Source organism: Calypte anna, chromosome Z (assembly GCF_003957555.1).
Source record: "Calypte anna isolate BGI_N300 chromosome Z, bCalAnn1_v1.p, whole genome shotgun sequence".
In the NCBI taxonomy this organism is placed as follows: domain Eukaryota; kingdom Metazoa; phylum Chordata; class Aves; order Apodiformes; family Trochilidae; genus Calypte; species Calypte anna.
Genome location: NC_044274.1, coordinates 17,031,907 through 17,058,975, shown reverse-complemented (window position 1 = coordinate 17,058,975; position 27,069 = coordinate 17,031,907). Strand labels below are relative to the sequence as shown.

Here is a 27,069-nt window from a genome sequence, read left to right as displayed (position 1 = left end):
AAAAACCAGAAACTTTATTTCAGCCAATTTCATGGAAATTTTTCTATGGCAAAGCATAAAAATAATTTCTGTTTCTACTTCACTGAAAAGAAACAAAGTGACTTCAGTTTTCTTCATTTTATAATAACCTTAGCTCCAGGGGAAGTCTGTGTTAAAACAGACCTCAGCAGAATAAAAATGCAGCACAAACCAAAGAGAAATTAAACTCTCAAATAGTGACAAATGCATTCTATGCTAACTGAATTCCTAACTGACTGTCTAGTCAACAGAAATGGTCAGTGTTCAAGATATTTTTCTAAAGCTTGGCTTTAGTTTTCTGGGGTTCTTCCCCACCATCCTTACCTTCATATTTAAGTACCTCATTCAGTGAAGCCAAAATAAAAGCTCAAACTCTGTCCAATAAAAGCCAACTGCATCTCAGGCTTTTGATGAAATGGGTAAATTATCGTGGCACTTGATTTTTTTAAATGCTTACTGAGCACTGAAACAATGATGAGACAACACTAACAAAATACTTTCAGTGCATCTTTTTACATCAAATCAAGCTTCATCTACTGAAAAAACTCAACCATATGAATTAGTATATCTGGGCATATCTTCTCTGTCTATGATCAATCAGAGATCAGATCTTGCTCAGCAACCACTCTTACCAAAGGAAATCTTTAAGTCAAGCATCTGAATTCCTAATATAATGATCAATTTCTTGAATGAGGTACAAGCCTATATAGAACTTTCTTTGAGCTCACTTGAGTACTTTCTTTGAGTCTGCAAAGCCCTGAAGACTTCACATTAGTGCCACTTCTTTCTGAATTAATGCCTCAGTGAGACTGGTCAGAAACCCGTGCCAGAAGTACAACACAAATACAACCATGACTGGAAGGCTCCAGATGCTGCTCATGGTGCAGAGAGTCATGCAAAGGGATGTGGTTCTGCATGTGAGGCTAAAATAAAAGGCAACAGCATTATGATCTACTTCTCTAGAAAATCTGTGTTTTGAGGGTAGACAGAGTCTATACCATTGCTGAACAAAAATTGAAATAAATATCAGAAATGTTTTCCTAGGATGAGAGTATCTCTATTTCACCTAAGTGAAAAATAAAAAATAAAAAATAAAAAAAGAAGAAAGCTTGTGAAAGCACACATTTGATAGAAAACCTATTTTAAATATTCATATTTTATTACTTTATGTTGTTTTGTAAAATAACCTGTTAAAATATGCATGCAAGAAATACATACCTCTCCATTCTCTCTTTGTAATTTTGATTTAATGGATAAGCAATAGTTGACATCACTGGTTTTTCTTAATTCTTAAAAGAAAATGGAAAATAAGGAACATCTGTGAAAAATGTGACTTAATTTTTCATATGTAGACTTGAAATACTTAAGCAGCAGCCACAGAGAAAAAAAGCAACAAAAACTTATAGATATGAAAAACATCAAACAGTTAAAAATACAAGAGTTTAAAATTAAGAAGCCCCTGCATGTCAGATTTATCTGGCCCATGTAAGAGATTTGTTTCTCCCAATCTGTGACTTAGAATTTTTTGTCTTTCATTAGTTTTTTATATTTTGTGTAAAGAAGGAAAAGCCAAAACCCCTATTCAAACTAAATCAGATCATCTAAATGAAGCATACTTTTTTATTCTATTTTACATGACAGGCTTTACTTCTTTTTAAGTTACAGAAATATTTGCAAGTAAAATTTATCTTGAACTTCTGAATATAATGGCCATTTATTTGTTTGGATGCCACTGCACCAAATTCAGTAAAATTATTCTTGATTTCCATCAGTATAAAAGACATCACAGTCTGAAGATCACACTGGTTTTCACTGGAATTCAAAGTAATTCTGTGTTATACATAAAAAGCCCTAAAGCATTGTAATAGTAATAAAAAGACTGCAAAGTCAAGTGTTCCTCTCTGAAGAACTGCCAGAATTAAGACTGCTTTATGCAGTTTCTGATGCAGACTAAAATCATCAGGGAATTTGGCAGCAAAAGTCTAAAAAGTCACCGTGGTGTACACACAAATCTTGATTACATGTTGTATAAATGTGTCTGTATGTCTAAAAAGCACACCCTTCCATGTATCAAATCCTTTTTGAAAGTACAGAAATAATTCCAAGTGAGAGGTTCCCAAAATCACTGGGAAAAAAAAATTCCTACTGTCTAATTTAGTGAAACAGTTGAGCCATTTTGTCTGAGATTTCCAGAAATAATTCACCAGAGGCAATGGTAGTTATAGACTGTTTCATCCCTAGTGGTGAAGATTTAGTGAAGTTTGAAGTAATAATCACAAAAACTTATAATTGAAAAGTATTAAGCAACTCTAACGGTCTTCAAGAATTGCTTTAGCACAGACTTCAGCACATTCAAAGTATAAAATATATTCTGCCAAAGGATCATGGGCATCCCCTAAAGAAATATTTGAATGTCTCCTATTCAGAAATGTAGGACAATTTACTACAGTATATCTGCGAGAAAATAGCACACTGTACAGCTGCACACATAAACATAACTCCCTTTAAGTGTAGACAACATCTCGTATTTCTTACAAAATATGTGCTTGATCAAACAGCCAGGACATAACATTACCTGTAGCAATTTGGTGGAAAATCACTGGAATGGGATCTGTTGTAACTAATACATCTTCATCATTATCAGAACTGGAAACATAAGTGTTATCTACAAAAGAAAAACACCATCGATGGTGAAGTCTAATTGTGCTCTGCCAACCCCTTCCAAAACTGCCCATCCCACCCCTCATGCCATAAGTAAGCATGCACAAGATTGTTAGGGGAGCTGCCCCAGATTGTTAGGGGAGCTCAGAACTATCATTTTCCTGGTGTGTTGATTTGGTTTTTTTCCCTCTTGATTGTTAACAAAAATACCAAAAGGACAGAAGATTTGGAGCCAAATTTTATACAAGCATACTGGAATACCCTGGAATCTGATGTCATGGCTTTCATGAACCATAGCAAGGACTGTTTGCTATGAACCAACCCACAAGGATTCTGGCGAGGCTGACCTAACCTCTTTGACAATATAGACTTCTATGACTTTTTGCTATGCCTGACACTAAAACTCAAGCTAGATCTGCTGTGCAGAGTGAAGGCTGAATCCAGAGCTTGGTGTCAAAAGCCATTATGCAAAATACCTGTGCTTCATTTTGCCTAGTCATATAAAGGTTGTTTGAAGTATTTGCTAATCAGTGAATAACCTTTCTTGTGCCTGATTCAGAAAAAAAAAAAAATTCTCCCACACAACAAAAATCTTAGGTATGGATATGAATACAGAAAGTCTCTCCTAAATTCCATTACAAAATGTAGACATTAGGCTTAGGAGGCTGTGTGGTGGTTTTTTGTTTGTTTTCTTTTTTTTTTTTTTTCCTTTGCAAATGAAAGTTTAGAAACAACAAACAAGGAGCAGCAAATTTTTATGTAGAATCTGCATACATCTGTTTTGCATAAATTGCTGAACTGCCTATGAACGTAATAACATTTTTGTTTTTTACTGATCTGGGCTGAACCGAATCTGATGCTCTAGAGCAGAGAGGATGACGATTAAGATAATTACAGATAACGACACAAATAAAAGAACTGAGACAAAGACTTGATATTTCATCATTCCGAACACTCTGGCCCCACATCAGCAAAGTGCATGAACTCACACATAATTGCAAGCAGCCTCCTGAAATATCAAAGCCTTTGACCACACTGCTTCCAGTGACATGTTAAAGATGTTGATATTAACTGAGCAGTAAATTCAGTAATGCTATCCTTTGTATTACAGAGGTCCTTAGCAGCCTGTATCAGGATGAAGATCTGGTGCTGTGACTCCTTTCTCACACAGGTGTGACATGCTGCCTTCGCAGACACACAGATGAGCACATGGGGCTATCCCAACCTGCTGCCTGTGAAGAAGCCTTCTTGCCATATACACATGCATCTTCAGAGTCTGACACTATCCCACACCTTTGTTTACTTTCATTGCTGCACTGTCCCATGAGATCAGTTCCCTGGGCTCAGCTCTGAATACTTACACTGCTTGCAGACAATGGCTGCAGGATGCTGACACCACTCTTCCCTGGAGCTCTGCACTACAGCTGGCACAGCAGCCTGCTTCAGCTCAGTCTGTGTCTGCCTGGCTACACACTTGGCATGTGTTTTACAGCCATAGTATTGTGCAAATAAAATGGGGCTCCTCCAAACACCTGCCAGCCTTTCTTCCTTTTCCACCTTTGTCTATTAGCAGGACAGGTTCAGGGCAGCTTCATCTCACCCTCTCAGTGAACACATGCCTTGCCTCTATTTGCATGATCTACATTGCTGTCATCATTTCAGTGTCCACTGTGCTGGGTGGCTCTGGACATAGGTAACACAGGCCCATTGGTTTCCCAGGTTTGGGACTGTAATTTAGGGCTGCAGAGTCTAATGAGCTGGAATAACAGAGGCCACCCATTGGGCTCTAAATACAACAAACATCTATAGATGGAAGAAACGAAATCCATGCTCTAGAACTTACTGCTGTATGAAAAAGTAGGAAAAAAACAGTATGTGTTGTACAGAACATACAACTACCAAGTTATACATATATGGGAAAAAAACCTGCTTAGTTACAGGTTTTATAGATTTTAATTATATTTTTATGTTCATTGTCATTTTTCTTTGGCATCTGGATAATACAAGTTTCACTTGTATTTGTTTTCATTTTCCATTTTGCAGGCATTAAGATTTTTTTTCTTTCCTTCCATCAGTCTAATGGAACTTGAAACTGAGATACTGTTGGTTTGTTTTTTTTTTTATCTGCTTTCTTCAGTTTCCAGTTTCTAATACACTACAAACACGAATACATCTCCTCTAAAGTGAAGGATCTAAGTGCCTGGACCCAGTGGAGGGATGCAGCAAACTACTTGCTGCCAAACTGGTTCACTCCATCTCTGCTGCAACCTAGCTAAGTGTAAGAAAAGGATGTTTCTGTTAACACATGTGTAACCCACAAATCACTGGGATAAAGGACTACAGAAGTTCTACAAGGCTACAACAGCCAACACATATCAGTCAAAACATATATTTATTATCAAAATGCTTGTTGCTCTAATAGGTCTAACAGGAGTCATGACCTATTCATATTAATGGTACTTTAGTCTACTCATTGATGTCATATTCTGTAACTGCTCCTTAAGAGCTTTATTTTTTTTGCAGTTGTGTCAATGTTACAAGAAAATAGTTACACAGATACTCTGATGGAATTGCTATTACGTGCATCTAAAACCTTTAGTGATATTTTAACAATTTCAGTGATGTATCTGTAACTGTGAGACAGTCCTGTCTAAACACTCTTCCTATTAAGTTCTTCAGTGTGCCTTTGTGAGCATATTTTTAGCTTTCACTCATAATTATGAAACTCTCACACACCTTCCATTACTGAACGTTGTCATGTCATATTATGGGTACGATTTAATGCTCAACTGTTCATAATCTTCTGATTCCTTATGAACTAATTCAGCAATAGCTACACAGTCCTGTCAGTGTCAAAGTGGCAATGCTGCATACATAACAGCAATGCAGGGATCTATAGAATATGCAGTACTCGAAGCTCTTTCTATAGGATCTAAAATTTACTTGTGGTAGTATGACTTTCAGTGATGAATGATCGTCACTCATATAGTAAGTTAATCTCTTCCATTTTCACATATTTGTTACGTGCATCAGCAATTTATCTGATGATCAACTCTGACAGCATTCTCTTGGATTTCCAGATTAGATTCACTGGGTATTATATACTCTTCCTCTCCAGAGGGTACAACTCTGATATGGCTTACACTTACAGACTTAAACCTTGATGTTTAAAGATTTATCCTGTGAGAAACTTAGTTTGCTGCACACATGCTGCTCTGAACTCTATCAGCTAGCAGCAATACTCGAGGATCATCTTCCAGCTATGAAGGACATCAGCACAGAGCTTCAAAAACTTGACATCATTGCACCCTGACGTGTCCCTGAAATGTCTCTTACAATATATGTCAGAGAAGAAATAGACACAGTCATCAGTAATGCTAAAAGTTTTAGGAAAAAGAGGAGACAAAGAATCTGGCTCACCAAATCAAAATTTTTAGGGCACAAACTATAGAGTGGCAGTCATTGCCATTCCTAACACACTAAACACCTCTTCATCACAGAGCAAACATAGATCCCACAAAAGCTTAAGTTATGAACAAAATCAGCTCTTCCAAAGCTTTACTTGAGAAGTAAACGTGCAGCTGGTTTACGACTTTCTCACCAAATTAGCTATAGTGTAAAATGTGCAATTTCTATCTGGCTTTAAATTAAGGGGGTGATGGCTGAGAATATTAATTAGGATTTCAAGCCACAAAGTCAGCCAGGCTTGCAGAGCATCAGGGAATGCTGCATATAGCACCTCTAGGGGAAATTTGAGGTCAGACTAGGAGATGAGATCCCATGTACTGTGGGAGTTCACTGTAGAGAGACATTGTCAACCAGGTGCTTTGAGTTGCCAAAGAGTGGGTGTGAGTCCACCTGTGCCTGATTAGGACAGGCCCCTATTGGGCATGAGCAAGACCAGGGGGCCAATAAAGGTGGGACACACACCCACAGAAGGAACCTCAGCTCACTCTGGTGCGAGGCATGGAGAGGCCAGCAGCTCGTCGAGCCTCTGGAGCAAGAAAGGCTCTTCCCGCCACACTTCTACCCTGGAAGCGCTGTGTGGTGGCTGGAGTCCTGGAAGAGACCAGCAGCTCGTCGAGCTTCAGGAGCAAGAATGGCTCCTCCCGCTACAGTTCACTGTTCCTGGTTCAGTGCTCCAACTTGTCATTTAGTTAGGGGTTTCCAGAGATGAAGTTCTGTGCACCTTCAAAATAGCTTAATCTTTCAAATTAATAAATCCATTACTACTGTTTCAGAAAATAAAATATTAAAAACATATGATGAAGTGGGTTTATTTCAACTATTTTTTCCTCAAATCAATTGATCACTGGTATGACCCTATATTTTACAAATATCAGTTGCTCCTCTTATCACATATTGAATAGATTACCATTAGTAGAAGTTTCCCTCCATTTGGTATTGGTAAAAAAAAACCCTCATTAAGGTTGTTAGCATTCTTCCACAAAATTGATTATACTCAGCAGCACTGCTGCTGCTGATTTCTCTCTATATCTTCTTCACTCTGGTGATTTGAACAGACATATTCTACTGCTTATCAGTGAAGAAAGTTTCACTTCTTTAAAGATTCCAAAAGAAAGAATAGGTATTTCTTTCAGAACTATTAAAGAGATGTGATAGATAAAGATCAAAAAAGGCCAAAGGTTTTCATATCATTCACAGTATTTATACAATTAAATACTCCCAGGTGCAAAATACAACATGTTTGCTGTCCAACAGTACTGCCATGCACCTTTAATTGCAAAGCCCCTGACTGCCCTCATCCCTGCTTCCATCTTCTGCCTCTCCTAACTTCTGTGCTACCTGAAGTACTTATGCAGTCTCTTAGTGAAGAAAGTTGGGGAAATAAGCTAGATGAAAATCAGCTTTTGGTCTTGCCTGCTTGTATTCCATATGAAAAATTCCCCTTGTCTAGGTTGGCCACCACATTGCACAAATGGTTTTGCCAACCTAGCTCAAAGTATGAAAGGGAGGCAGGACTGAGCAGCTGGAACAGCTTTGCAGGCTTAAGTTACCAAAGACATACCCGTAGACAAACATTTGGCTCCAACTTACCCTGAGCAGCTCTAATGAACAGTCCACAAGTCTAATTTGAAAAACCTGAGTAGCCTCATACAGAAGTGCTTTGCTGGCCCCAATCCAGAATGCTTAGCCTCTTGAAAGATCACACTTTATCATGCCAAAGAGAAGTTGGGTGCTTTCTTACTCCTATCACTGTTTGCTGGAGACACAAAAAGCATGACAAAGGTCTGCTCTGTGTAAACTTGTAAACCAGGTTTTCTCACCCTAGCCCAGCTGATAAATGCCACCTGGAAAGGAGGAATTACTTTGAAAATAATCCAACTAATAGAAAATGATTACCACAAGGAAGCACCTGGAAGATATCAAGACCCTTTCAGATATTCTCATCCAAATACTGCAAATTGAAGTAACATGCATACATGTGTCATGGACATGAATGTTGTACTGTACCTGGGTAATCCTCAGAGACATGCACTGAATAGGATACACTGCAAAAAGAAAATAAAAAAAGAATCAATACAATTAACAATAATATCAGCAGCTAGTTAAACATTTTTTCTCTGCTCTTGTATTATTTTCTGTTTATTTATAGGTTTTTGGCAGTTTCCAGGACAGAAGGTAACAGCTATTTTTTGATGGCTTTTGAAGTTTTCAGCTGAAAAAAAAACCCCGTCATGCCCATTTTGAAAGCTTATTTTGCTAAGATGGCATATCCTGATGTCAACCGTCTTAAAAAGAATTTCAAGACTGTGTTATACTCACTTCAGAGTAAAACTTTACAGTATCCATACTTATGCTTTTTTTAAAAGTTTCTCCTTGAACATCAAAAGCAGAAAAACCCAGTTTGCCCAGTATCTGCTTCCTGGGGTTGACTCAAGATTCAACAGGAAGATTTTTCACTGTCTGGGGCACTTCCTGCTATTCTCTGCAAAGGCTCTGCATGTCTTGGGCTCCTTCATCTCATCAAAACTCCACATTTATAAGAGCTGTGGTAAGCTCTTTTTCAAGCCAGGTTCCAATCAAATCTGAAAAAACCACAGCGGCAAAAAAGGGTAGCTTTACTGCATGGATTACTTGAATCTGTTTTATCAAAATCCCTCCATAAAAACACACCATCCTGGTCCTCCCGCTCATCCCATGTTAGCTTTTCCTACCACTCAGTGAGACCTTCACTAAATTCACTGCTGACCACAGGCCAAAGGGGTATGATGATCTGCTCAGTTATCTAGTTACCCAAAAAATCCTTCTGATTTTTCATATAGTTAATGTCTGTCTTAACTTCACATTTAAAATATTCAACTCTGCAACACGCTTAGAGTTTTCTGTTGTGTAACTGATTTTCTTTCCACTTCTCAACCCTATAAATTTCATGTGTCACCTGTACGTGTCAGTGATCTTTTAAAATTATATTAATGCAATTCCCATATAGACTATAAAATAAAACCATGTAGGATTGTTAGGATTTGAGGAGGCCCAGGCTCATTTCATGGTATTGATATAAGGGCTTAGAGAGAGGGTCTTTAGGACACTGAGGGATCCATGGAGGCAGAAGAGAGAGGGGTCAGCATTCGCCCCCATTTCCTCCTGCCATATTCTCTAAAAGAGAGCAGCACAGGAAGCCCAACCTCCTTCCTGCTCCCTTCTGCCTTGCTTCCTCTCTGTGCTCACTTGGAGAGAGGCTCCCGCTTTTCCATAATCTCACTGCATGCATGCTCTGCAGAATCCAGATCTACTGGGTGCTGGGAAGAGCAATGGACCCCTCTCTTGACTCAGCTCTGTGCAGGGGACCCTCAGACATCTATCTCTGTGATCATCAATATAGGGCTTTTTACATACCTGTATATATTGTTCCTCATTCCATGTCTTACTGTCTCACCCATTTCAGCAAATCTGTTCAGTTTCAATTTCCAACTTTTTAGTCTCTCTTCCCTCTTGTCCTTTGCTCTTCCTTGGTAGGGCAGAGGAAGGTAACAGAGAACAATGTTGTCCTCTGGTATTCAGTTCGCCCTCACCCCTAAACCAAGACAATTATTTTTTCTTTTCTCTCTCAAGGACTTCATTAAATGAGCTCCACTTTAACAATCCTAAGACTGTAGGATGGAATCAATACAAAAAAAGTAGGTCCCCCCCTTTTTTTTTTCTTCCATATGTCAATCTGTTACCACACAGCTCTGCCACCTGTTTCTGCACATCATTTATTTTAGTATAATCCATTTTATGTATTGTTTGAGTAAGAGCCAAAGATATCTGCTGCTTCAACAGCTGCAAATGTTCACATATATTGAAGCAGGAAGGGTGTTTATTACAGCTGACAACAGATTTAGCCACACAACTCTTGATAGCCTCAGTCAAGACAGAATTAAATACCATCATGGTGTAAAATCAGCATTTTGTGATTTTTCTTTTTTAATTATTTTTCAGACATTGGGAATAGGCAGCATTTGTGTCCCCTAATCTTGAGGGGCAGCCTTTTCTCTAATGGCTGAGGTATTGAAATCTAATCAATCTCTTCTCGCAGGAGAGACCAGCTCCAGTGTAGTGTAATCCACATTGCAAAAGGGAATCAAAGTGGAAAGGGTTGGCAAGGGGCTTTTTTTGGAGCTTTTCAAAGATGGAAAAGTGGCTAGCCTGTACCGGGGACCAGAGGCTTGTGGGATGATTCTCACAACTGGAGTGCTGCAATTGAAGGTGTTGGGGTGCCCCTCCATGTTAGGGATACGTATGAACTTCTTGAACTTAATGATGGTGAAGTCAATGTTGACTTTTAATGGGTAAGAATCAAGGCAAATGCCAACAAGACAGAAATCATGGAGGGAGTTTGATATAGAATGACCTAGCAGGATGAGGAGACAGATTAAATATTCTATTAGCAGCTGGGAGAGGTATCCAAGTTGCTAGATTTTGTCGTCTTCCCAGATGTCTGCTGGAAATACAACACAGTAAACAGGGAACAATCCCTGAGGTTCCTGGAGTGTGTGAAAGATAACTTTACCTGACACAGCTGGTGAGAGAGCCAACCAGGGAAATAGCCCTGCTGGACCTGCTGCTTGTTAACAGAGATGGTCTTGTTGGGGATGTAAAGGCTGGTTCTGTCTTGAGCAGAGTGATCATGAAATTACAGAGTACTTGGTTCTTGGAGAAGCAAGGAGGGCAATCAGCAGAACTGCTACCTTGGACTTCCAAACTTCCAGAGGGCAGATTTTAGACCATTTTATAACATGGTTTGAGAGTACCCCTTGGGAGACAGTGCTGAAGGGCAAAGGAGCCCAGGAAGGATGGTCATACTTCAAGGAGTAAATCCTAAAGGGACAGGAGTAAGCCGTTCCCATGTCCTGAAAGATGAGACAATGGGGAAAAAGACCCACCTGTCTAACAGAGATCTTTGGCTGGGACTCAGAAACAAAAGGGAAGTTTATGGCCTTTGGAAAGGAGACAGGCAACTTATGAGGATTACAAAGACATTGTGATAGGGAGACAATTAGAAGATCCAAAGCCCAAGCAGAACACAAGTTGGCCACTGCAGTGAAAGATAACAGAAATATTTCTATAAATATATTAACAAAAGCAGGGCTAGGGAGAAACATTTATTGAATGCAGGGGGAAATATAATGACCAAGGATGAGGAAAATGCTGAGGTACTTAACACCTTCTTTGCCTCAGCCTTTAACAGTAAGATCATTTATTACTTGGGTACCCAGCCCCCTGTGCTGGAAGAAAGGGAAGACTTCCATAATCCAAGAATTAATGGTTAGTGACATGCTACATTTAGATACATGTATGTCTCTGGGGCTGGATGGGTTACACCTTAGAGTGCTGAGGCAGCTAGCAGATTTTCCCACCAAGCCACTCTTCATCATTTATTCTGTCCTGGATATCAAGTCCTGGCATCATTTATCAAGTCCTGGCAAACCTGTGAGGTCACAGTGGACTGGATGTTGGCAAATAGGAACTCATCTTCAAGGAAGGGTGGAATGAGAATCCATGGAACTACAGATGTTTCAGTCTGACCTTGGTGCCAGGGAAGGGTATGGCACAGATAATCTTGAGTATTATCACATGATACATGCAAGGCAACTGGGTCATCAGGCTCAATCAGCATGGGTTCATGAAAGAAAGGTCCTGCTTGACAAACCTGATCTCCTGCAATAAGGTGACACACCTATTGGATGAGGGCAAGGCTGCCCTGTAATCTATTTGGACTTCAGTAAAGCATTCAATACTGTTTCCCATGATATCCTTGAGAAGAAAAAAATGGCTGCCCAAGCCTTGAACAGGCATATGCTTTAAAATGGTGCTGTACCCCATGGTTCAGTACTAGAGCCACTCCTGTTCAATATCTTTATTAATGAACCTGATGAGGGGATAGAGTTCACTGTCAGTAAGTTTGCAAATGACACCAAGTTGGGTGCACGTATTGATCTGCCTGAGGGCAGAAAGTCTGGAGACGGGACAGACTAGATCACTGGGCAGGGGATAATTGTATCAGCTTCTGCAGAGTCCTAAAATTGAACAAATAGCAGACAAAGAAGACATTGTGCTTGGGTAGGGTCCTCATTTGATAAGTCACCTGGACACTTCTTTTGCAAGGGGAACACAAATTCAGTGGCAATCCTGATAGGCAGGACACTGTCCTTATTTGATAAGGAATAGTGGTCAGCAAGTAGGATCCTGCAGAGGCAGAGCACCTTCTTGTGAAAATTCTGTGTAAGGCTACTGAGCAGGGCACATGCACAGAAATAAGGAGTCATTGCTTGGTCAACCTGATTGGGGGAGTGTCAAGTAACCACCTAGATCCCCACGCTCCACCAGGTCATTTCCAGAACATTCCCAAATCCAACACTGAGTCTGTGCAAAGTAGGCCAAGATTCACTCAGGAGAGGCAGGGCCCTAGAGGCACAAAAGAGGCAGATTCAGGATGCTGGCAGCACACACTTGCCATCCAAGGACTACAGCGTCATGCTAAGATAATAACTGGATTCAAAGATGGTCATATCTTTTCTATGCCCTCTTTCTTCATCTCTTCTCTCTCTCTGTCTCTCTTCTCTCTCTCTTTAACTTTATTCTTGGCACATAATGGTAACATAACTTCTATTTTTTTCAAATTCTGTTGGTTGTAACCTATTGCCTTGAGACTAATATTGTTGTTTATTTCGGACAAGCTTTATAATCTTTCCCAACTTTAAGTAAAGTTTTGTCAAACCTCCTGGTTAATGATCTTATTCATAGAGTACAGCACAGAGAATTCAAAAGGTTAACGTTGTCTAATGGGCTGTTAAGACATTAATTATGACAGGGTTAACCCTGCCCCAGGGGCAGTTAGGAAAGGTTACCTCAATGAGAGGGACAGGTTTGAGCGGACGACTGCATCTAACTGTACCTTGGCTCTTCTCTGTGAAGGTGTCTAGTCTGAATCTCCCTGTGTTGCCCACCAGGTGGAAAATGGCAGTTTCAACAAGTGTAGATTCCTGCACTGTTGCTACAACAACCCCATGCAATGCTACAGGCCTGGGGAAGAGTGGCTGGGAAGTTGTCCAAAGGAAAGTTGACAGCTGTCTGAAAATGATCCAACTGCGTGCCCAGGTGCCCAGGAAGGCCAGTGGCATCCTGGCATGTACCAGAAAGTGTGGCCAGCAGGAGAAGGGAAGTGATCATATCCCTGTACTTGGTATTGGTGAGGTCACGCCTTGAATATGGTGTTCAGTTCAGAGACTCCCACTACAAGAAGGACATTGAGGGAGTATACCCAGATGCGAGCAATAAAGATGGTGAAAGGTGTGGAGTACAAGGGGCTGAGGGCACTGTTGTTCTTTAGTCTGAAAAATAGGAGGTGGAGGGAAGATCTTATTGCTCTCTACAACCACCATCTACTAAGATGAATCATGGAATCAAAGAATCACAGAATGGTTTGCATCAGAAGGAACCTTAAACATCATCTATTTCCAACCCCCCTGCATAGGCAGGGACACATTCCACTAGGTTGCTCAAAGCCATATCCAACCTGACCTTCAACATTTCCAGTGAGGAGGCAGCTACAACTTCCCTGGGTAACCTGTGCCAGTGTCAAAGGAAAGAATTTTTTCCTTATGCCTAATCTAAATCACCCCTCTTCAAGTTCTAAACCATAGCCTTTCGTCCTCTCACTACACACTGTAGAATCCCCAAAAGAACATTTGTCTCAACCCAGCCACCCTGACAAAGTGGACACTGTGCTCGGGTGGAGGCCTCATTCGATAGCCATCTGGACTCTGTTCTCTCAAGGACAGACCCTCATTTGGGTGACCACCCTTATAAACAGGGCCCTATTCTCACAGGAGCTCACAGAAGCCTCCTTTAGTGGCCATCCCAATAAGCTGAACACTGGTCTGGCAAGGGGAGCTCTATTTGATGGCCACCCTGACAGGCAGGACACTGTCCTTATCCGATAAGGGACAGGGGCAGGTGAGCTGTACCCTGCGGAGGCAGAGTGACATCTGGTGTGTGCCCCAGGTAAAGCCACTGGAGAGGGCACATGCACAGAAATGATGGTTATTGCTGTGCCATCCCATCTGGAGGGGTCCAAGTGAACACCTGGCTGTGCAAGATATGTCAAAGCCCCCCTGAAATGGTGGGGTCAGGAGGGATAAAAGAGGAACACTCGAAATGCTGGATGCATGCCTGCTAATTTTCTACTGAGACCATCACTGGATCCAAGGGTGGTGATATCTTCTCTATCTCTTCATCTTCGTCTTTACCTTTACCTTTACCTTTACCTCTCTCTCTCTCTCTGTTTCTAACCTTATCTCTCTACATGAGGGTAACATAGTTTCCAACTTTGTTAAAGTTTTACTAGCTGTTGCTTTGTTTTATTAGTTGTTACCTGTTCTTTTGACACTTTCCTTAGGTTTTGCTAAATTGTAATCTATTGCTTCAAAAGTACCATCCTTCATAATTCTGCTGGTTGTAATCTCACATGCTTTATAATCTTACTTATAGGTAAAGTTGTGGTTTTATACAATCCTCCTGGGTAATACTCTTACTCCTGAGTACTGTGCATAGAATTCCCAAACTTAATCTCACCAAATGGGTTGTTAGATTAATTAGAGGAGGAGAAGGATTGAGCCCAGCCACACCCAGGCTCCTCTCTGAGGGAGTTTAGAAAGCAAAGGGATCCAGTCAGAATCTCTCTGGGTCAACCCCCACCTGGGGAACCCTATCTGTGTCTGCTCTGTGGGACATAGACACATGCCCATTCTGTGGGATGTGATACTTTGTTTGGCCCCCACATCTGGGGAGCCATGCTCACTTAGTGAGACATAACAGTGCCATACCCACCTCATGGGGCGTGACACACTCCAATGCAAAAAGCCCTACCCCAGATTTCCTGGAGGACCCCTTCAGATACTGGAAAGCTGCTACAAGATCACCTCAGAGCCTCCTATTCTTTACAACCCCAACTTCCTTACCCTATCCTCAGAGGGGTCTCAGAGGGGGAGACCAGAGCAGAGGGGGAGAATTACCTCCCTTGACCGTGTGTCCACACTTCTTTTGATGCAGCCCAGGATACAGCTGGCTTGGGCCACAAGTGCACATTGATGGCTCATGTTAAGCTTCTGGTCCACTATCACCCCCCAGTATTTATCCTCAGAGCTGTCCTCAACCTCTTCTCCTCCCAGCCTGTAGATTTGTGCATGGGATTGCTCACTCTAGGTGCAGAACCTTGCACTTGGCCTTATTGAATTTCATGCAGTTTGCACAAGCCTACTTCACAAGCCTGTCAAAGTCCTTCTGGATGGCATCCCTTCCCTCCACCATGATGACTTCACCACATAGTTTGGTGTCGTTGCTAATGGTGCACCTGATTCCACTGTCCACAGCACTGTCACAGCCTTCAGGAGCATTTGTTCCATGGTCTTGCCAGGCACAGAGGGAAGACTGACTGGCCTGTAGTTCCCTGGGTCTTCCTTTTTTTCCCATTCTTAAAACTGTGGGTTGTTTCAAGTCATACTGCCACGACTTTTCAGATATGATGAACAGTGGCTTTGCAAATCCAAGAGAAAAGAAAGGTAAATCTCAAGTAAAGTAAAATTATTCTGTGATCCCAGTAACAAAACTTCTCTCAAGTAAAACATTTGTCACCAAAATCTAATGTCACTGTATTTCAAAGAATTAATGGCAAATGTATCTGTCAAACCAAAATTAAATAGTATGTTGGAAAGAGTAATGATGAGCCTGAGCTGCTACTTCGGACAAAGGCATTTAAAGGAGATGTTAACCAAATATTAAAGAACAAAATGCCTGAACATGAGATATTTAGTTCCAATTCAAATAAACCGGTAGTTTCTATTAGGAACACTAATGACTAAATTTAGGAACTGAACAAACTTAGTTTAACCTTCATGTCAGCAGAGCAGAGCAGAGTTATTATGCTATACATGTTTAATCTGAAACTCTTTACATTATTAGCTCCACTGCCATTCATCCCCTTCCCTCTCCAAGAAAAAAGGGGGGATGGAGAGAGTGTCTAATTGTCTTCTTTCCATCTAAATCCGTATCTTCAGTACATCTTGGGAACTTTGTGCTGTCCTCTCCTCAGTGTCCCCATATCAGTCTCATGTCTCCCACATATATTTAAACAGATCTGGGGACAACAAGTAGCTTGTTTGAGCCCCCAGAGAGAGGCATTAGTGCTTTGCTTGGACTTACATTAGTTATGTGCAGGCTATAGAATGAGAAAGTGGAAATAGAACTAATGAACAGAATCAAGCTTGGGTTTTCTGTCCCAGCCTGCCCCTGTGATTGTCATATAGGATCACACTTTGGCACATCTTTCAGCATTTGGAATAAACTGCTTCCTACTGACTGTGCAGCTCATTTATCAAAAAAAAAAAGATATACAAGCCTAACAAAGGTCTCTTAAGAGGCTCCTTTTCTGCTGCCACCCAAGCATTTTCCTTCTGACTTCAATGAGATTTAGAGCCAAGACAGAAACACAGGACTGTGATGGCTTACAGCATCTTAAAGAGCAGAGACTTCAGTGAAGATGCAGATGTTCAATGACACTCGGTATTAAAGCCTCTCAGAGCCAAAGAAAGCCTTTACTGAGGCAGCTTTCTCATTCAAGTACTCAGAAATGTAAGTGGAATTAATTTAGGCCTAGACTCCACGTAGAAGTAAAATATGATTATTCTAGAGAGGGATGTGATTTTTCCTTCTGGCAATGCAATTCTTCTGAAGAAACCCTATTGCAGTTACATTGCTGTAAATGCACTTTATATTTATATAAATGCAGCTTAAAGCACTATAATTTATTTCCATTCCCATAAACACATTTTAACCAGCCAACTACTATCCTTACTTGTTCAGTTATATTGCTTTTGCTACACTAACACAGTTAAACTCTTGGGTGTAAATGAAGTCTCAATTATGGTGTTATTTCTGTTTAATTCAGCTTAGACCCTCTGCAGAAGGCAAACTGCAGTGCATTTGTTTCTTGACCCTTAAGCAAAGAAAAAACTTAATACTAAAACTGGCCTAGTAATTTTTTTGTTATTTAACAGAATAGAGGACCATATGAGAAATTAATGACCTGCCATATCTCACTGCTTATGAGATTTTAATGTTAACTTCTTATTGCTTGGAAAAAAATACTAACATGTAGATCCACAGCTTTAGGTTAGTCACAGTTCTCACAGTGTATTTCTTGCAAGCATTTTCCAATAAGGAGCCATATCAGTTCCTTCTTCTTCCTTCTATATTGCCAAGGTCCATTTGTATTTGAGAACTAGATATTCATCAACTAGATGGGGATTCAGAACAGAATTGATATTTTTCAGACTACTCTGTCCCAGTCTGAAACACAACAAGCAGATTCACCTGCATTTGACATCACTAGAAATTCTCAAAGACAGTTAAAAACGAGTTAAAGAGTCCAAACTGATTATACTACCAGGCAAAGTATTACTCCAAAATTGAAGCTTTGGAGCGAAGATAAAATCCATCAACACTGAAAAAGTCAGCAATGTAAAAGTGGATGTGACAAAGCATATCCATAAAAAAGAAAAGAATCAGCTTCACTTCTTTACATTAATTTTTAAGAGTATTTCCTGTGAAGTTTTAACCTACCATGGTACAAACTCAAAGATCAGATCTGTATCTGAAGTCACAACACTGAAACATTCGACTTCCCATAAAATTCATGTCATCTCAACTCTATGCCACCTGTAGTTTCTTTCAAAGAAAGAAGTCCTTTAAGCTGAATTTCCAACTGTTTTGCATAGCAGGAACAGCATGAAGCATCTGGCACAAATCTAAGATTTATGCCTCTGGAATGGTTATGACAATTCAACCAGCTTTGTCCCATGGCAATACCTGACTTACTAACTTATTAAGTGTGGAAATTGTGATCTAGTTTCTATTCCTGTTTTAGCTGTCTTTATTAGAGTCAGAGCTCCATGTGCTAGTGTTATAGCTTACAAACTTGCTGAAGAAACTTAACAAGATTTTTTGTCATGTGGAATCTTATGGTAGTCTAATGTCAGTCTCTAACAAGATACAAGAGCAAACAGGACTTTCTTAATCCTAATGCAACTGGAGCTACAGAAATCACAAGAGATTATTCTTTCATTTATGGTATCCAAAATCCCAGATCCAACTCATGAATGAAGTAATGCTATCAGTTAACAGGATGCACAAAACTTTATACCTGCCAAAAATACTATGACTCAGGAAAGTAAGCTATGGACAAGCATGTAGGATTAAATGCTGGTGTTTTATTGAATACATACCAGGGTCAACTTGTGAACAAGTTGGTGAGATGAAGAAAATAACAGAGTAATAATTTAGTCCATGAAGAGTCCTTCAGCAGGCCCACGAGGTGCTGGAGGTGTTCAGCCTGAAGAAGAGGAGGCTCAGAGGAGACCTCATCACTCTCTACAACTCCCTGAAAGGAGGTTGGAGCCAGGGGAGGGTTTGTCTCTTTTTCCCAGGCAACTCTCATCAAGACAAGAGGGCACGGTCTCAAGTTGTGCCAGAGGAGGTTTAGGTTGGACATTAGAAAGAATTTCTTTACCGAGAGGGTGATCAGACATTGGAATGGGCTGCCCAGGGAAGTAGTGAATTCTCCATCCCTGGAGATATTTAAAAAGAGACTGGATGTGGCACTCAGTGCCATGGTCTAGTAACTGCAGCGGTAGTGGATCAAGGGTTGGACTTGATGATCTCTGAGGTCCCTTCCAACCCACCCACTTCCATGATTCTATGATTCTATATTCTTTGACTTCTGACCAGCCTTTTTTTCAAATAAATGAAATTTTTTTCAAAAAGGATTCCACCGTGAACATAGGCCATTCTAATTTCTAGTAGCTGATCTGAGTCCATTTTGAAACCTAGCAGCTTTCATACAATACAAGGTGGAAATTATGATTTTCAGAAGATGTGCTCTGGGATCTCATCCAAATAAAATTTTCACATTGCATTCCTTCAATATCTGACCTTTGAATAAACGCCTTGAGTATCAGTAGAAGATGAGCATATTTAAGGATTGGTCAGCTGAAAGCAATTTAAAAAATTACAAACAATTAGTACTTTTTTCCTTAAAGATAAGACAATGGAACTTAATGTAAACTCTACTTTTAGTGTTGAACTGTAACAACCATGAGTGAATGATAAATGTTAGACTTTTCATAGTTTATGAAGAAGCGAGTTATAAAATGCTTCATCACTTTGTATGTATGAATACTGTGCTATGTAACATGTCATTATTACCTTCCAATAGTGCTCTTTAAAAAAAAGGAAATGTAATTATACTACAGGAAAATAACCTGGTTCTTCCTCTCTGAAGCTTTTGAAAAATTCCATTCCACCTGGCCCACCTGCTAAAGCTCATATTCAGAAATATATGCAAAACTATGGAAGCATTCTGAATTTTCTTATCTGATGAATTTTCTACTAACTGCTATTATTCACACAGTCTTTAGTAAAAAATGTGGAGACTTAAAAAATGTAGCTATAAATGTACATTTATAGTAACATAATGCACATTTTATTGTACTGCAAACCATATTAAGTAGTGAAGCTAATATTGTTAGGCAGTACAAGTCAGCAAGTACGGCACTCCATTCATTCATGATACCTTTACAGTTCAGTCTCAGTAATGTGACAAAAACAGAAAGGGAGCTGAAAAAAGTTCCAGCTGAGTAAAACACTAGCCACAAAGTGATGTGTCTCTTCTAACAGACAGAGAAATGAGCAGAGGTTAGAATCACACAACTAAGGAATACAGAAGAAAGCACCTCACATGACATGGTTCTGAGAAGAAAAGTTTGCATAAGGCCTTTTAAAATGCAAAAAAATATGCAGGGTTTTTGTTCTTTCACACTATGAAATAACTGGTGAAGCCCAGGACTTCTGCTTTTTTTTTAAGCAGTGAAATAAAAACTGACATCAACAAATAAAATAACAATTACTGAAAAACAACCTTATTGTCTTCCAAAAAGAGGATTAGAAATCATCATAAATAAGACAAAATTTAAAAGTATGTGGATCTAAGTTTTCATGCACATATTAGTACAGCAATAGATAAAGAGACAGTCAATCAAGGGTAGCAAGAATAATCTCACTCATTTTCTTTTCTGTTATAGAATTTAGAACTTGAAATAAGTCCCACTGTCAAAGTCAAAGGGGAACTTCAGTACTTGACAAACAAGTACTTAATTGCCTAGATGAAAATTTCATCATGTATTCCAAAGGGTGCAAATTTTGGTGAGAACTTTTTTTTTTTTTTTTTTTTTTTTTAAACTATATATTTTCAGCTTGTTATACAACAGGACTGTGAACCATTTCACATCCAAGTTATTTTCTGGATTCCTGATTATGACAAGTTTAATGGATTTCTAAACAGCTTTTGAAGTACCCTTTAAAATGTTTTGAATGTGCATGCCTGTATCACAGCAATTTGTTTTCAGACATACAAGATACCATAAATCTCCTTCTGAAACACATTGCTTCAATGATTTTCCCTTGTGATCTGGCAATTGATGACCTAGCATCAGTCACAGCTATTTTTTGCTGCTGGATAGAGCCAGGTGCTTGTAAAGAATCAAAATCTGTACACACTCCCCTTTCACCAAGCACCAGAAATCCCCATGGTGTACCAGCAATTACACAGAAAAGAACAAGTGAGTCTGAGTGAGTAATCTTTTCCACTGGATGTAGGAAAATGTGCATCCGTGACAACATGAAAAGTACCAGGCATATCTACTGATGACAAATTAGAACCATTCCAAAGAGTGATAAGCAGTGCTAAAGCATTAAAAATGGCATGACTTTGTTTCTTGGCATAACATGGAGGAACAAAGTTATTACATGATTGCATCTTGCCACCTAAGGATAACTATGCTACTGGTCCTTTAATGCAACCATAGTGTAACTGAATCAAATGGTAAACTCTATTCATAAAGCCCTGCCTGAATTAGCATGTTACTCAAATAAAGGGGATACAGAAGACTGTAGCTCCAACAGTCTCCTTTTTCAAAACACACAATAAAAAAAGATGTGGCAACTTCTAGTAAATGCACAGAAGTCTACAAGATTAATCATCACTCCAATAAGCACGAGGGCACTCCTAAAAATAAAAATAGCACTTACAAAATAAGCAAATTGAGGACACTCGGGGAGGAGGGAGAGGGAAGTGTGTGTTGTATGTCACTCTAGAAAGAGATACATCAAATTATGGCTACATGTGCAAAGCCAAGTTGTCCACTGAGAGAATATAGCAGAATCAGATCATTTCACCCAGAACTACAAAAGTACAAAAGCTGCTTCTTCTTGCAGTCATCCTATCTGACCAGGTCCAGCTCCCTCCCTTCAATGCAGATACTCTTTAAACCTCTCTTCTATGTTCTTCCTTCTCTCCAGTGATTCCACTAGTTCTTAATTCTCCTTCCATCCTCTTCATGAGCTCTTAAAACAATTTCAGTCTTCCCAGGTTACAGAGCACAAAAACTCAGGACAGTAACCTCTTGACGCAGCTCAGCTGCAGCCAGAGCAGCATATATAATCACAGCCTTCGGGCACCTTATTTGCAGGGATTTGCATCATTTTTTCTTTTTTCCCATTAAGGAAGATTTTAATCCCTATCCTTTTGGAGCATTGCTGTCAGAGGCAACCATAATATGCTTTTTTGGAGCAATTTAAGTTATCTCTACGCCATAAGATTGTTTTGATCCACACTGTTCCTACTGGAAGGCCGTTCTGATAGTCTTGTGGCTGTACCTCTAGTAACTCAGTTTTCAACACAGATGAACAGAGCCCCCTTGTGCTACCCCTTTATGAAGTATCTGTGCTGCAATCCTTATGAACACATGGTCCCGAGGTAGAGGCACACTGCAAACCAGGTACAGTGCTCCAGGAAGCAGAAGAGAGTGTCTTGTCATAGGAAGATTTACTTAATCATTTTAGCAAAAATTTTCAGCACCATATAAATCCCTGGAGACATACACAGTTTAACTTCATGATGTCCCTAGCAAGTGGAATCGTTCCTTTCTATTATATGCAGTGTTCAGCAATGGAGAAAAGTTCTAGGCATCCCATCCTAGGCCAGTCTACACATATATTAATTAGTTGGCATATTGCTTATTTATCTAATGAAGAGTGTGCAACAGCCACTGTTGTGTGAGAAAAAATAACAAATTCAAATACTCTTTCCCTTCAGTTCCTTGAGATATGTCAGAGAATTCAAACTTTTCCCTTCCTTCCCATACTCCTCTCCATAAAGTTTCAATATTTCTTGGTATAGCTGAAAGACTGTATTTATGGACTAAACCTATTTTTTTCTTTAAGTTCCCTACATATAGCTTCCATTATAAGCAGTGCAAACTCAATATATAATTTCCATATACAGAATTTGAATACTGGTGTATAGCTTTCAGGAATATTCTAAACTAAAATGTGTTACATACAAATTCAACATAACAAAATCTCATAGACAAGACTTTTAATAGATGCCACCTATGAACTTGCCCCGTACAGTTTATTCATGTTGATATAACACATGCACATAATTCAGGACCATTGTCATACCTACATCTATTGACTATATGCACACACTGTCTCCGGTCAAGTTAGTAAGGCAGTGTCCAGTACCTCTGAAAAATGTTAGATTATGATGCAACATGGAGCTCTATCCTCCACATTTTAATACAATAATTCCCAACTCATCTGCCACACAGATGCAAGGACTGCCTGCACATCTGAGGAGTTACTTCTTCCTGTATATTACTAACATGGTCAAAACCACCCCATTTTTCTATGGTTAGAGACACAGAAGGAGATGCTTTATACCCAGCTGCAATGCCAAGAGGCTTTGCCTCCCCTGCCCACAAGACCCAAGAATTACAGTGGTGGATGGGACAACATGAAACATGAGAGTGTGTCAGACTCTCACACCTGGAACCCCAGTGGGATACCTGTGGCATATCTGCCACTACACCATAGTCATGAACAAACAGCAAACAGTACTCACAAACAGCAAATAAAATGGAAAATTCACTACGAGGTGACAAGAAGAAAAGATGATCTTTTTCTTTTTTTTCAGATATGATAGTTTCAGTCTGAGGGCACAGGTGCGCTTCAAATACAGAACAAAGTCCTGAGTGTCCTTAGCATTAGAAAGATGTCAGCAAATAGGAAGGAGTACAGGAATCATCAAGAAATAATCACCAATCTGTCAGAACAGAGCATCAAGTGAAAAAATTTATAGGGGTTCAGACATCGAGGTACACACAGTATTGCAAATCAATGAACAGGAGTGGTAGGAAATGGGATGACTGCTGAGACAGATTTTTCGGAGTGCAAACATGAGGATGGTTATCATATTCACTCAATGGCCCGAGGGAAAATGGCAAGCCGTATTGAAATTAGAGGAAAAAGTATAACTTGCCTGAAAATCAGAAATGGATAGCCCCATTAAACAGTGAATTGGTCTCTGAGGAAGGGTTAGAGGCCTAATCACATGGCTGTTCAAAGTCAGGATGGAAAAGGACTGGAAAATGAAAAAAAATTGCATAGGCTGGGTTACTAACAAATCTATTTCCCATTGCTAGTTTCAGTGAGATATCAATGAGTAAAAGATTACTTGCCTTTCTCACTGGTACCTTGAAGAACAAAGTTGTAGGTTGATTATGACATTGATGACTCTCGATGTGACACATGGGGAAAAAGAAAACCAAGCATACTCTAGTACTATATTTCAGTGGTATGCAGAAAAATAGCAGCAGAGAATTTCAGTTCAAGCTCCTTTTATGCATTTGAAGTCGCAGCACCAGCTAGCACCCAAAACAGTACTTTTAGCAACTTTTTATGAATTTTAGCTGTTTCTAAATATCACACACTGTGATTTCTTCATGACAGAATGCAATAGAAAGCCTATTGCACTGCACTATTTATTTATTTATTTAAGGAATGTTTAATAACAGTCCATCTGATAAGGAACAATTTCTACCTACATGGGCTGTTCCTGGGGTGAAGAATGCTTCTAGATACATGACTGCTCCCAGAGCATTAATTTCGTTCTATCCCCAAACACCACCAGACTATAGTCTGGCAGACCTTGCTACAGAAAATGATAAGCAAACTATCGAAAAACTTACAAAAGATAAATTTAGTAACTTACCCCAACATGTAGTTAGATTTTGAGTATCATTTTAATTTGCAAAGATGCAATTAAAAAAGTCCCTCCACTACTCTTAATTAAATCCCTGTCTTCTCAGAAAACTAATTACATGTCAGATGAAGTGCTGGTTTAGGAAGTCTCCATATTCCTGCAAATACAGAGATAATTCTATTCCCAGGTCTGTTACAGTGACTTGCTATATGCCTCCCAGCAAGAAACAATGCACACATTTTCAAAAACTGAACTGTAATTACACAGCTTTCTAGACACTGGTTTGCCTTTCATGCATGCTGAACCTCTACATCTCCAACAGAAAACAGTGGAACCATCAAGCAGTTTTGAAAAATAAGGCCTTATAGTCCAGATTTTAAAGATAGGCAACAAAAGTTGTGCAGAAATTGCAGTTAAACACCTAAAATGCTCATATTCCCTTAAAATCCCATCAGTACATATTCACCATTTTAGATAATTCCTTGTAGTCACAAAGGTATAGGAATGTCCATTTTACTGTGGATTTCTATATTAATTTAGGTATCTTAAAAGGGATTCAGCTGATTCAGCTACTTAATCAACTTTTTTTTTCAAAAGGCCATCATGTAAATACCTTTGAGAAAAGGGTAAAATAAGACCCATGTTAAGGTATTCAAAATTGTTACATACTTTTCAAAATACATGATGATATCCTGGCCTCATTAAATTCATTAGGCAAAATTCATTGACTTTAAAAATAGTGAAGCTTTACCCTTTCCTCAGCCTTTTCACCAGCAAATCTGCAATAAAAGAATGTCAGAGATCATGTGCTTCCCTTCAACCCTTCCTTACTTTTTGGTCTGTCTGTTAAGTTTAATACACTTGGCCACCAAAATGATCACCAAAATGTGGAAAGCATCCTGAAGATGGGAAATGACCTGTAACTACTGTAATCAGACATACTGTGATTAAGTATTTCCAGTTATCTAGAGAATGAAAGTTGACATGGCCAGAAAAGTTCAATTTTTTCCTAGTATGAGATTAAAACTAGTGTTTATCTAACGCAGAGCTCTTAATCTGTAGATCTCCTCAGAGCCTTTATTAAAACACAGCTATGAAGACTATCATAAAAAAGAATGAGATGGTATAAAGAAAACAAAACGAATTAACCTACAGAATGAAAAAAAAAACAACAAAAAACTATCACACACCAAAGGATCAAAGAACAACTCATTCTTTCTTGATATCTCACTAACACCACATGCACTTGCAGTGACTTGAAGAGTTCAGCCAGAAGCACTCCAGACTGCAGTCAAAGCATCAATGGAAGGAGTTATGCAGCTGCAAGCACTAATCAGTCTGTTTACTGAGGCCATTGTACAAAGGAACTTAAAGGTGGAAATTAAAAAACCTGATTCAGAAATCTATATCATAAAATGTGGGCCAGTTTTACCAAGATCCAAACTGTCTTCTCAGGCACATAAGGATGCATAAAACATACACAGCACCGAGTAACTGAACTGCAAAGATCAAAGTTAAGAGAGACAAAATAACACAAATATAAACACTTGGGAAGACTTCTTTTTTTAGTTTGAGGGTTGAAGTCTTGCATTCTTGAGGGAGGAGACTTCACAAAGTAAAACTCTCATGGTACACTGTGCCATTTGGTACATTGCGTTTTAGTCTCTTCAAAAAAATTCCCCAGAAAAACGTAACAGCAGACATGGATCAAACTGCTCACTTGCTTACACAACTCTCTATCATCAGAGGCATCAGTGATGTCAGTAGACACCCCTTTTTTTTTTCACAGCCCTCTTGGGTGCTACGAGGCCACTGCAGAAGGCTGCTCTTCCAGGAGTTCAGTGGTAGAGTGATTATAGTTCACTCTGTTTTGAAAGGTCTCTCATTTTCCATCATCTGATAGCATCATTAAGCCCCAAAGAAGTAAGATCATTGTTCAAGATTACTGCCTGGGGAGAAATGTAACAGTAAAGCCACATCGCCTATTTGCACCAGAGAAATTAAAAGGAAAAAGAGCAGTCTCTTTTTACACCAGGACACATATAGTAGAGGGCTTGACAAATATAGCAAGATTTTTTACTGCTTAAGAAAATACTTATAATGATAAATTAAGGCACAGAAATTATTACTGTGGGAGAGTTCATTATGTATTAATCAAAACACATTTGAAAAGATTCATCATATTTTTAGATTGTTCTAAACTGTGTGTGACCTCACCTCACAAGGACCCGGACACCTCTCAGGGCATGCTGTGCTCTTAGCATCTACCTGTGGGAGCAGAGAATGCTTAATACTTTGCAGAATAGGGCTCTCAATGCTCAAAGGAAAATATGCCTTACCTTTAACCACCCAGTCAAATCAATCAGCTTTAATGAACAACATTTAAAAAGAATGAGGTTAGTGACAAAAGCAAATAAATGTCCAGCCTAAAAAACCCCAAACAAAACCCCAAGCCAAAAAGCCCAACACCATACAGCAACTTAGCACTAGCTATTTCATGTCCCAAGTTAGTCAGCAGTAAATTTCTGGTTGAATTAAAACAAACATAAATAAGCTTCTCTTCCCCACCCCTCCCAGTTTCTGTACTTGGTGGAACACCAGAGTACATACCTACTGTGCTTGCTCACAGCTGCATTCTCTCTGTGCCTCAGCGGTTGTGTAAAGACCATCAAAAGTTCTGGGGCAAAATCTTGGTGGGAAATCCCCTAACAGCTCTCCTGCTTTGT

At 39.5% G+C, this 27,069-nt stretch overlaps 1 protein-coding gene across 2 annotated transcripts in view; it reads right to left on the bottom strand.

Annotated features, from left to right (window-relative positions):
* PARP8 (poly(ADP-ribose) polymerase family member 8) overlaps positions 1-27,069 on the bottom strand; it is a 114,216-nt gene that overhangs the window by 48,810 nt on the left and 38,337 nt on the right. For both annotated transcript variants that reach the window (XM_030467241.1, XM_030467242.1), the window contains exons 3-5: positions 8,155-8,192; positions 2,594-2,683; positions 1,237-1,307 (exon numbers count right to left, since the gene is read on the bottom strand). In XM_030467241.1, coding sequence (XP_030323101.1) covers positions 1,237-1,307; positions 2,594-2,683; positions 8,155-8,192 — 199 coding nt within the window. The remainder of the gene's footprint in view (positions 1-1,236; positions 1,308-2,593; positions 2,684-8,154; positions 8,193-27,069) is intronic.